The 12,202-nt window shown below is 41.1% G+C and overlaps 1 protein-coding gene across 1 annotated transcript in view; it reads right to left on the minus strand.

Annotated features, from left to right (window-relative positions):
• The window catches only part of SPAG9 (sperm associated antigen 9), a 61,554-nt gene that overhangs the window by 39,958 nt on the left and 9,394 nt on the right, over positions 1–12,202 (minus strand). Inside the window, 1 exon segment of the mRNA XM_032706322.1 lies at positions 4,255–4,325. Within this exon segment, the coding sequence (XP_032562213.1) occupies positions 4,255–4,325 (71 nt within the window).

The raw sequence follows: 12,202 nt of genomic DNA on the forward strand, positions 1-12,202 counted from the left end.
ACACTGAGAAACTTCCATGGCCCAATTATGCTTCATTAAACTAAGCCCATGTTCTGTGTGTCAGGGAGAGAGATATCGAACTATCTCAGCCTAGAGTTTCCAAAGGATAAAAAGAATAACTTCCTTAAACTGGGAAAAAAAAAAAAAGTTTATTTTGGAAATGTTTGCAGATAAGGGTCACAGGTTTTAGACAACTCTCCAGCAGATGCTGACATAATGCTTCGCCTCAGTTTCCCAACTGAGTAATAAACATAAAACAGGCTTAGCCAAAGCCTTTAAAAAGCCAGATCCATAGTTATGAAGCCCTTTAACTATGCAGAAAGACAGTAAGACCCTTTACCTCCTACTCAGGTTTGCTCTGAAAGAGGCACCAGCAGCAGTGCATCATCTCAGCAGCAAAGGCAAAAAAGCCTCCACAGGTACATAGAGCAGACAGGCCTGCTTTTATACAGGCAATATAGCCACTCAGATTAAACTGAATAGTATTTGAGATAGAAAGGAATTTTGACGCTCAGTTGCAGCTTTTAAGTCTATGGAGCAAAGGTCTGAAGATTTTTGTATTACACCAGTCCATTCTGCTTCCAGCACACTGCCCTTGGCTGTCTGATTACTTCCTGCATCTGGTCCTTTATAGTCAGAGAAGGATGGAAACAAGACTTTGCACAGTCAGATTCCAGAAGTTCCAGCTCAGGAACTCCAGCACACTGCTCTATTGCTCATCTGGTCTGAGCACTAGAACAGAGGATGATCAGTACAAGACCAAAACACTGCAAGCATAGGAAAGGCAAGGAACTGGAGCATGGATGTAAGAACATGTTTAGGTAGCATCCATCCATTCTGTTCTGACTGAACAGTTGACTCTTCATCACCTGCTACAAATGCCCAGCTACACTCCACCTTCCAATCTGTCAGCTCAACTGCTCAGGTTCTCATACCGTAATCCATTTAAAATCAAGCCAGTTAGTTCAAGTACAGATTTAGTGGGGAAGGAAGCTTAAGGGCATATACTCCACTCACACCTGTCAGCTCACCTCCCACTCCACAGAGAGCAGCAAGAGGCTAATTGAACAGAAGGGTGAGGAAGGCTAAAGCCTCTCCCCAGAGCTCTGCCCAGCCAGGGCAGCCCTGCTGTCTCTGCAGCTGCAGACACCTTGTTGTTGCTAGGGCAGGCTGGGGCTGGAGCTGCAATGCAGAGCCCTGGCTCTGGCAGGCTGAGCTCCAAGGAGAGCTCCCAGCTCTCAGCACAACACACACACTGCAGGAGGGGGATTGATTCAGCTCTCTGGTTCACATCACAGGTATAATTCCCCGTGGAGATTCAGTTCCAGTAGGTCTTGGTCCATTGCAACTGAAACTGTTTGGGCAACATCCCCCTGAGCTGCTGAGCCAGCACGTTTGTTGGGCAGAGAACTCCAGCAAAGGCCCCCACAGACAAGGAAGGATTAGGGCTGAAAGGGTATGGTTAGAGCCTCAGTGAAGTCAAGAGTTGGAAGAGAAAGACATCCAAGTCCGAAATACTCAGCTGTGAAATAAGGAATAAAGGGGGGGTGGAGGGAAACAAACACTAAAGGCAGAACAGAGGAAAATTGCTAGAAATTAAGACTGCACAAAATGCAGTCAAGTTGCATCTTTAACGTGACATCTGTCAAAGTAAGCACTGCCAACATCTTAGAGCTAAATAAAAAAAAAATAAATATCTTTCTAATGCTCTGTTCATTATTTGGTCCACTGAAAGAAAATCAATTACCATTTCAGCAAGTACCAAAGATGGATCACTTGCAAAGACAACAGTGAAGCAGATTCAGAAGATTTATCCCTTCCCAGAAAAACATGGAGGAAAGAAAGGTTTCAGAAACAAGTATTGTGATAGAAATACTTGAGCCAATAAACCTGATAACTAAATGCTGAAAGTGGGTTGGATATTTGCCAAAATATCTTACATTAAAAGAAAAAAAGTTACTACACAGACCTAAAACACTACAGTTTGCTGGGAGAAAGGGAAGCAGGAAATCACTAAGGGAATGGGGAGATGGGCACTATTAGCAGTCAGTTCTTTCCAGTCCCCAGGGATTTTAGTCCCTGCACCTGATATAGCATTAAAATGCTGAGATGGTCTATCCTTGTAGAAGGTCCCTAAGGAAGGCCATATTTTGCAAGATTCACAATGGTCTCTCTAATTGTTCTCAAAAAGTTCTTTGCAAGTGAAGGTAAGGAGCATCCAGTTACTTCCTGGTTGTTAAAAAGGCTCCCAGTCCTTTATTAACAACCACACTGCTGGTAGCTATTCTTTGGTCTGAGTTTCCAGTGCAGATTTCAGCTTCCACAGCCCACCAACCCATTACCCATCACCTCTCCATGTCCTGTCTTTAACACACAGCCCTATTGCAGCAGCTGCCAGTTGGTGGCCTGAGAATTTTGTGTACCTCTGGTAGTGTGTATGCACACTGTTCACACCCAAATACAGACATCAAAGTCTATGGATACAAAAAAAAAAAGGCAAAAATAACCTAATTTAAAGGTGTGAGCTTCTAAAAACAATGTAATATGAATTTTCCTTCATCATCCTGATTTCCTTAAGTATTTCGGGTTGTCAGAACTGACTAAACAAAAGGAAAGAGGTGAAACATTAAAATTGAAAGAAATAAAAATGCTGAGATTGGGAAAACAAAGAAAGAAGGAAGCAAACGTATTAAAAGGGAGGAGCACAGAAAACATGAGACCTGATTTTGGAAGCACAGAGGTATGGATATACCAAGCTGCATTACAACTTATTTCTTTATGAAGAAAGGATACAGTCACCTCAGTAATAATAAAGCCCAGGGAAACACCTCTCCCTACACCAAAGAGAGTGAATTTAAGATGTGAAAGCATTTAATAAATTTGAATCAAACCAGCAGAGGTTGTTGTCCATTTTGGAGCAAAACCTATGTAAAAAGACATTCAGAACACGTCATTAGCATTTTGTTGAATTAATGGTGCCCAACACATTTAGTTATCTTGAACTCTGTATTCAAATAGGATTTTATTCAGACAGGATTGAATAAAAACCTGAGCCACTTCTATTGTGACAATACCCATAGGTCCTAACTACAATAACCAAAAGTCTGCAAGCACTCAGTACTCTGAAGTACTTCCAGTTCAAAAGAATGTAAAATTTAAGTGGGCAACACTACGATTTGTTACTTCTCATTTAACTTAAATTTCCAGCTTTCAACAGATGCATCGTTCTAAATCAACTATTCAGTAACAAATGTTATCTTAAATACACGAGGATTTCAGTAAATATAGAGATATTTTTATTTAAGAGCTGTAGAAGTCTTGTCACAAAATACTTGAGCACTACATGCTGGTTGTGGTTCCAGGTCACTTCCAGTTGCTGTCAGTACAACACACTCAACTTAGGATTGCTCAGGAAGTATTCAAGGTAATCAAATGTGACATCTGTATCTGCTTCCCCTTTCCCCACACAGGTCTTTTGAGCTGGGAACAGTCAGTCTGGCATTCCCCTCTTTGGTAGTGATCTAAAAACAGCTACCTGCCCTTTCAAAGGCAAAGCAATCAGAGCAAGGACAAGAACTGTGCTCAGTTTTGGGACTCCAGATTAACCAGAATAATTCAGAGGACCCAGAGACTTCTCCACTAAAATATGTATACAAGTTGGGCTGCAAGACAACCTGCTACTGAAAATTGAAGTCCCTGTTTTATGCTTTGGAATCAACTTTAACAGTGTGTTTCTTATTTATTTAAAGTACCAAATTCAAACTCGTTCCCTCTTCATCAACAAATTCTGTTTTCAATAGCTATAATAAAGTATGGCAGGGAATTCTTTTAATCACTAATCTCAGTAGGCCAGGTTTTGGAGGTATTTGTTCCTTCAATGGTACAAATAAAACCAACACAGAAAATTGCTGGAAAGAGTATCAGAATGCAATTTCATTTCTATTTCTTTGAAGTTTATTAGTGTTTGAAGTACTGCCTTTGAAACACGGAGAAGCAAATTCCTGATTTTTAAAACTTAGTATCTGACAAAGCATAAAACTGACAAGTGTATAATCAAACCAACATGGAAGAAGAGATACAACAGAACTGCTTTGTCAAACGAAGCCTGGTTACAAATAACATCTATACAAACATCCAAATATCACTGTACAAACCAAAGCATCCAACAGTTCTCCCTAGTTCTCACAACACAAAGTCTTCCACAGATCCATATTTTCACAGATACTTCAAAATTATCTTGGTGTAATGACCTACCTCTGTATGCCTTGAATGCAGTGCATTGTACTCCTTCTTGAGTTCTGCCTCCCGCTCCTCAAGTCTGCTAACTGGAAGAAGAGAAATCACGAGAATTAAAGTTAAATTCAGAGTTGCAGTAAATGAGGCTGACTTGCCTGGGACCAGGCAACCAGACCAGAGTATTCTTAGTGGTGAATAGCAAAGAGCAGGATAAAAAGAATGTTGGGGCCCGTGGCTTTAAGCTCTCATCACTTGAGCTTCCTAAGCACACCCACAGCAGCATGATCTTGCAATTTGTGTTCCCCTGAAGAGCCCAAGTAATATTTTCTTCCACTGATTGCTGGTCCAGTGAGAGGGGATTTTTATGTTCAAGACCACTTTACTGCCCACACCAATCCAGATTGCTTCACATGTGCACATGGAAACCACAGGAAGAGGGAGCCACATCAGACTCGATGCTGGATGAAGCTGTGAGTTCCAGTTAAGGCTCTACATTAGTTTCCTAGAACACATCCACAACATCTCCAGAGATGTTTAATCAGGACAAACACAGACAAGGCACTTGTTAAAACAGTTTTAAGTCTTATGTGGTACAGACATTAGGAGAACTTTAAACAATAAGTCCATATTAGGAGGAGATGAGCTGAAACAAACTGTGATATCCCAGTGCAATTAATCTGCATAAAAACCAACAATTTAGACCTTTCTTCACACAACTTATCCTCTCATCCAAATACAAAACATTTTTTGCTGCTTAGATGTGAAGTCCACCTTTTTATTTAGGTATTTTTGAGCATGGTATTTATGTGACACAACCATGTGCCTCAAGTTCTGTAACTGAGCTTCTCTTATCCCACTGGCCAAGTTTAAATACCCCCGGGAAAGTTCAAATTTATAGTTACATGTCTCCAGAGACTCATTGCCAGACACACATTATCTGAAGACAAATGCCAAGATCTTCTCTGCCATTTGCATATTTTCATGTTGCCAACTGGGTCTTCTGAAAATTAATTCTCAATATACCATTGCTTTTTGCTCCACATATCTGTATTTTGGCACAGTATTTTATCCTAATTATGCTTCAATCAAAAAAAGTCTTTGCCTGAGTCAAATGCTGGAACTAAAATACATAACTGTCTGCTCACTCAAACCTGTGTAAACATTCTTAGCCCCTAATCTAATCTTGCTCTTATAAGAACATTAAGTTCCTTGACACAACCTTTTGCACTCCACCTATAAATATCTGACCAAAAGTATTACATCAAATGTTATTTATACCAATGCAAGATCGAACACTTCCACTTCTGCCGTTATCGAACGGAACAAAAGCTCTTTGGATCAAACAGCAGCAAGTGATGCACAAGTATAACAACATATATTAAAATATATTTTACAGCACAACACATATGTAAATATGTATTTTTGAGACGCAATGCAGAACACAGTATTTATTGAATGGGATATTTTAGTTTATTATTTTGAGGTAGAAGTTGTTTTAAGTCTCTTCATACATTTAAAGGGAAGTTATACGGAAGTTATATGGTAAGAGCCTACAGAAACAAGAGTCAGAATTTATAGTTAATGATGTAACAAACCACATTTTATCCACTTTGTTAGACTGGCCAGCATCCTAGTCATGATTAATTAGATTTTAAGCAGCAGAGACACCCTGGCAGTAACCATTTGGCAGCTCCACTGCCCACACCCCATCCAGTGACACTGTGCTCCCACGTGAGCCCCCCATCCCTGGGCTGTGCATCACAGTTCCCAGGGGCTCTCCCACAGTTCAGTACAGCCTCATCAGGAACTTGCACACAGACCAAGGTGATGCACCCCAACACTGTTTGGTACACTTGTGTCAAGGCAGGGGAGCCAACCCTAGAGATTAATTTTTCCAGTGGATTCTGGGAAAAATGCTTGACAGTGCATTTAATGAAGATTAACACCACAGGAGGTGTTACAAACACCCTTCTTCACAGTTGTCCATAATAAACGTTCAGGAAATCCACAAAAGCATTTCCCATGTTATGGGTACAACATACACTTGCACAAGGGTTGAGGTTCCAAAAGGGAGCAAACCACTTTCTCCATCTATGCAGAATAAAATTTTAAAACATTTAAAACATTTATGTGACCCAATTTTAAACAGTTCCTTGGATCCAGTCATAGAAGACAAATATACATATACAGGGGTACTGCACAGTGGGGGATATAGCCAATAGATCTGATCACAACTTCCCTTAGGTACACAGGTTAAAAAGATGAAGGCCCTAGAAGATATCTGGTATAATGGACATTCAGCACTTTATTCTGAAAGTCACTTCCAGTTGTGCAACACCTTACAGTCCTAGAGCTGGAAGTTTCAGTCCTAAGAGGATGTACATCAAGTTAAACACCCTCAACAGACACCACATTAACAATCCTCAGAACTGGTTTTTCCAATCCCAGTAGGATGAGACAACACTGGAAATCTATTCTACCCCAAACATGGCTCCCATCAAGATAAGATCTTGATAAAACACCCAACTGAATATGCTTCCCTTTTCCAATTAAATACTGTGCAAGAGATCAGATACTCCCTGAGGATCAGAGACCACCACTGACTTGAACACAGATGACTGAACCTCGTGTAGAACAGCCAGAATAATTTTAAGGAAGACCACCAAGTTCTTGCCCCAAAACCTTGGAGAAACTTAAGTCACTATTAAAGATACATTCCCATCAGCAGTAACAGGAAACCAAACAGGAGAGAAAAAAAATGCCTTTCCTGGGCACCCAGAAGTCCATTTCCAACCCAATTGTGACCAGTTCCATTTTAATCCACCAGCACACAAAAGAGTGGAAGTCTGGCCCTGATAACACCCCGAGGAATGGAGCTGGAGCTGGCACTGCCTGCCACATGCTGGGTCTGCCAAGTGGCAGCCAGACATGGTTCCCATCAGTTTGACTGAAGTAACAACACAAAAAGTTCCTCTGATATTTCAATCTCAGACTTTTTTGCACTAAGATGTCAAATTCTTAATGGGTGGATGATAAAATTAGTTTGAGTATATACATCCTAAAAGCAGAAGTATCCATTGTCTCTGTTGCAGTATGTCTTTATAAAGACATTGTATCCTTCTTACATCATGGAGGATATTACAATATTTAAGATATTACATGTGCAAAATGTAACACATCAAAAAAGTTGCACTACTCACAATTACAAGCTTAGATGGAAAAAAAAAAAATTCAAAAGTCTTCAAGCATCATAAGTTTGAGCAGAAAATGCAAACATTCTAGTGCTTTTAGGCTGATGAGAAAGCATCTCACTGGAACACTACCACAAACTCAAGCCCAAGGCCTACTTGCAACCTCCTCCAGCACTGTCAATGTCCTAACACCTTCAGTGATCTGAGGTACCAATCTTGACCAAAGCTCTCTCAAATCAAACCAATCAAGTCTAAAAATGGGAGATTAAATATTCTGGTAAACTAGACAGAAGCCTCTGGAGTTTGTCTCCTGACAGCATTATGAGGAATCAGGCAGCCAAGCTGCCCACCCTGCCTGTTCAAAAGTCAGAGCTTACCTCCCAAGTCTGATGGCTTTTACCAAGTTTGGAACACCCTTCATCTGCATGTTGTCCTCTGCCTCAAACTCCTGACAAGCCTGAGGGGGAGAAAGAGAAACAGACCTGCTAGAATGGCAAATCCAACCAGTGTGATGCCTTCAAGAGGAATTACAAGTTCCTCCTACACAAGTCAGGACAGAGATCCAGCTCATTAACGAGCCTTTCCTACCACCAGGACTATCTGAAGACTCCTTGGACAGCTTTCATCCAGTTCCACTCTCAAATGCAGGTCCCATACCAAAGTTAAGATACAGATCCAGCAGGACCTTGTGACCTACTAAGTAGCTGCTAAAGAGCACACACATGACCCATGGACTGAAACAGGGACTGAAGTTGTCAGATGAGTGTTTATCCTGGAAGTGGTTAAGACCTGGAAATCAAAGCAGCACAGAAAACTGATTTGTAAAACAAGAGATAAATTCAACCCCTTGGCAAGACCGACATCCTCAAGTAGCACTTACTGTGAACTACAGGTCTTGCTCTCAGTGGGGCACTTTCAATTATGAAGATAATTTAGCTGTCAAGAATGCTCTGTTGATAGCAAATATCAACACATGCAGCTGCAATGGTCTTATCCCTGACACTTCTGGACTGTTCAAGTCTGAGCTATGCCTCAGGTGCACAGAATCCTTGTGATTTGTTACCAAACACCTGACCTAAGACTCGAAAGAAATCTCCTTCAACATTCTGATACAACCATTTACTATAAAGACAACCATATGCCAGGAGATCAAGGATATATACAAGCCAACTTCTATACAAAATCAAGTAAAAAATCCAACCTCTTGCTCAGTCTCTGTACAAAGAAGTGTTTCACTGAGAAAACTTTTGTTTGACTGTTTTGCAAATGGTGGGATGCTCCATACATCAGGCTATTGAAGCAAGCCCCTTTCTGAGAAAATCCACATGAAGTCAGCGTGAACAGAGAAGCCATAGCAGACTGCATTTGATTTAAAGCCACACAACCAGTGACAGCTCAGCAGTGTAAGATTCTAAGAGACATTTAAAGCCATTTTCTTAATTGCTGCAACATTTATAGCCACAGAATCATTATAACAAGCAAACTCCAGCACCTAAACCACTAGCACAATACTCCCTTAATTTAAAAACCTACATGAGCAGTTAATTATATGCCAGTGGATTTCCATCTCCTCTCCTCACTTTTGTTAGGTATACTAATAGCCAAGTTTAAAGCAGGCCAACCACTGCTCTAATTTCCTACTCCATTTTATTTTAGCCTGGAGTCCTGCAGCCTGGCTTGGTGCAGGCTCTGGAGCCAGCTGTACCCCCTGCTCCATCTAGTGGGCTGCTGGTTCCCAAAACTACACAGCAGGTACCTGGGAATGAGCTGGGAAAGTCACTGAAAAATGCAGTCAGAAGCAAACCTTCCTTTCAGGTGCACTCTGATACTCACACTTCTCCTCATAGAAAGATTCCTCAGGTGTAGGGAATGATACCTGAGGTACAGTGTAGGGAAGGGCAGAGTGAACCTGCCTGGTAAACAAACCAGTGATGATGATGATGAACATCATCAGAGATGAGAAACAGCCAGACTGAGAAAAAAGGGCAAACAGCTCCACATTTATTAATCAAGTAATACAATATCTCAAGCTGTTGTGTTCCTTCCTTGCTGGAAATCAAATCAGTTCTGCTGTTCTCAGTCCTTGAGAATGAACTAGGGACAATCCAGACCCCTCAATGAACAAACCTGAACTTTTCAACTTCTTTCCAGGATCTATTGAAAAGCTTCCCTGTATTCTTTGGAATAAACACTAGTTGAGCCATAGCTAGAAACAGCATTTACTGACAGAGGTGTTTCATGCCAGTTTGGTTATTTACATCACCACGTGCACAGATCAAATCAAATCTCAAAACAAGATTAAGCTTCACAGTTGAAAGTTCATATCACAGTTTCCCTGTTAAATAAAGATCCACATAAATTGCTGCTGCCCCTCTGTGCAGGTATATCTCTGATATTAGATGCCTTCAGACTATCCACCAAGAGGCTGCCTGGGTGTACATTACAGCACTGCTGGTACCCAGAGAGCTCAGAGGAAAATAAAATATCAAGTAACATCTGCAGAACATTCACAACATTTTCTTTTGAAGCCAGTGGATTCTGTTTAGAATCCGAGGAAAATAAATGTTTTTAGGTCAGCTGCCAAAGTGTTTGTCTCATATCCCAAATAAAACCTTCAGCAAGCAACAGCAGCACGATGTCACCTGACATAGGAAATACAATCACCCCAACAGTTGTGTCACAATATCTGCAGCTGAAGATCAAGACCTGTTTCTTGGGATTATGTGTTTGGGTTTCGTTTTGGGTTTTTTTGTTTTGATGTGGTTTGTTTGGGTTTTTTTTACAAATATAGTTTTCCCCAAATATAATCTAACTTGACCACAAATTCCAAAGCTCAGGTTTGATAAACTGAGGTAAGGAAATATATCTGTTGTCTTCTCAGATGCAGTATGTTCTCTAGGTTGTACTGTAGCACTAGGCAGATCCAGAAAAGGAACCAAATCTTTCAACTCCCACAGCCTACCACCTCCATCAGAAAGCACTTCAGCCATGCAGACATGGTGTTTTTCAGATCCTCTCATAAATAAGTTACTTTGAGAATGATTTCTCCAGAAAGCTTACTCCAAAGCTGTCCCACAGTAAGTCAAAACACACTTCAGTCATCTTTTATTAAAAAAAAAATTTAATTAGCTTACAGCCTGTAATATAGAGAGAAATGACAACCCCAAAAAGGCAGGCAAAGAAGGGAACTAAAACAAACCTCTGTAGCCCCCCCAGAACTCAGCAGCACTTCATATGAGCTCTGAGAGGCTCTTACCCCTTTCTGTAACTGGAGACCAAGCAGCATCCCAGGGAGTATCATGTGCCTTCACGGAATATTGCTGGACAAACGAGCTGCATATTGCTATTACAAGTTTTTAACAGCTCTATGTGCCTAGTTTTGCAGATCCAAGGTTGAAATTTCAAACATTTTAATGCTGCAAACCAATTACGAGTAGAATTAGCGGGTATCGCCACAGCAAAGACTTGAAATAATGTGAAAGACAGATACATTTGAGCTCTTGTAAGAAATGTTTAAGATTGTATCAAAGACTGGTGACTGCCTCAGGCACACTGAAGTGGAAGGAAAGAAGAATTTAAGTGTTAAACTTGTATTTATTGAACACCTGGCACTGCCATGCTCAGTGCACCTCCACAATATTCACAGGTGCCCTCTGCTGCCAAGAAAAGAAAACAATACATGGATTCTAAAGTAAAAGCCAGAAGACATGTGCTGACAATCAGTAAAAATTTATTAAAAATCCACAGCAAGAGCTTCCAAAAAATCTGCCTGTACCAACATCATCCCTAAACAAATCCCCAGGAACTCTGTGCTATTTATCTTGCTTTACCTTCCACAAGTCATAGACTCCTGAGAGCACAGGTCATGTCTTTCCTCCCCTCCCTGCACAGGTAACACAGACACCAGTGCCAGGGCAGGACAAACCATGGGAAGTTACAGAGAAGAGCAGCACTGCAAAATGAGTCCAGGAGCTGGACCACAGAGCCTCACCACTGCAGCACATTCCTGCATTCAAACAGACACTGCAAATCCTTACACCTCTGCTCTTCTTTAAGTAGCTTAATGAAATTTAACAAATTATCCCAGGATGCTACACATTGCACCATTTTTTGGCAGCAAACTTGACCTAGGCAACAACCACAGCCCACCAAATATCAGGACCAAGTGCTGTACATCATGCAAGAGTGTAACTCCACATGCATCTGCTCCCACCATCCAGGATTTCATCATCTACTGAGGCTCACAGTCATCCAGCAGTGCCACCAGGTCATGCCATCATCCCTCCCTCTTTCCATTTCCTCCTAGGAAAGCACAAACCAGGGTACTTCACTCATTCAGGAGGTACTTGACAGCAACTGCTCCAGCTTCTAGTGAAGGCAAAAGAAGTCAGTGAACCAGAGGAACTCAGCAACTGGTTGATGCAAATAAGCTTCTCATTTCACTTGTTTAATTTCAAAAGGCAGATTTATTCCAACCTGGCTGGTTGAATACGTGGCTAAGGATGGAATCCCACAGGATAAATTCAAGGGCAAAGAAATACGTCTTTTTTTCTTTAGCATGACAATCACTTAGACTGCACAAACAAGTACTCACAGTTCAGGACATAACAACTATGGCTTCTTGAGCAATCTCAACTGGCACATGTTTAAAGATACACAATCACACTGAACTCGACCATGAAACTCCAGAGCTGCCCTATCCCAGGGCTGACAAGTCTTCACTAAGTGCTCACAACTGATGGTGTTCAAGAGAATGAATCAGAACTTTTTAATGG

This window comes from Chiroxiphia lanceolata, chromosome 19, assembly GCF_009829145.1.
Source record: "Chiroxiphia lanceolata isolate bChiLan1 chromosome 19, bChiLan1.pri, whole genome shotgun sequence".
NCBI lineage: Eukaryota > Metazoa > Chordata > Aves > Passeriformes > Pipridae > Chiroxiphia > Chiroxiphia lanceolata.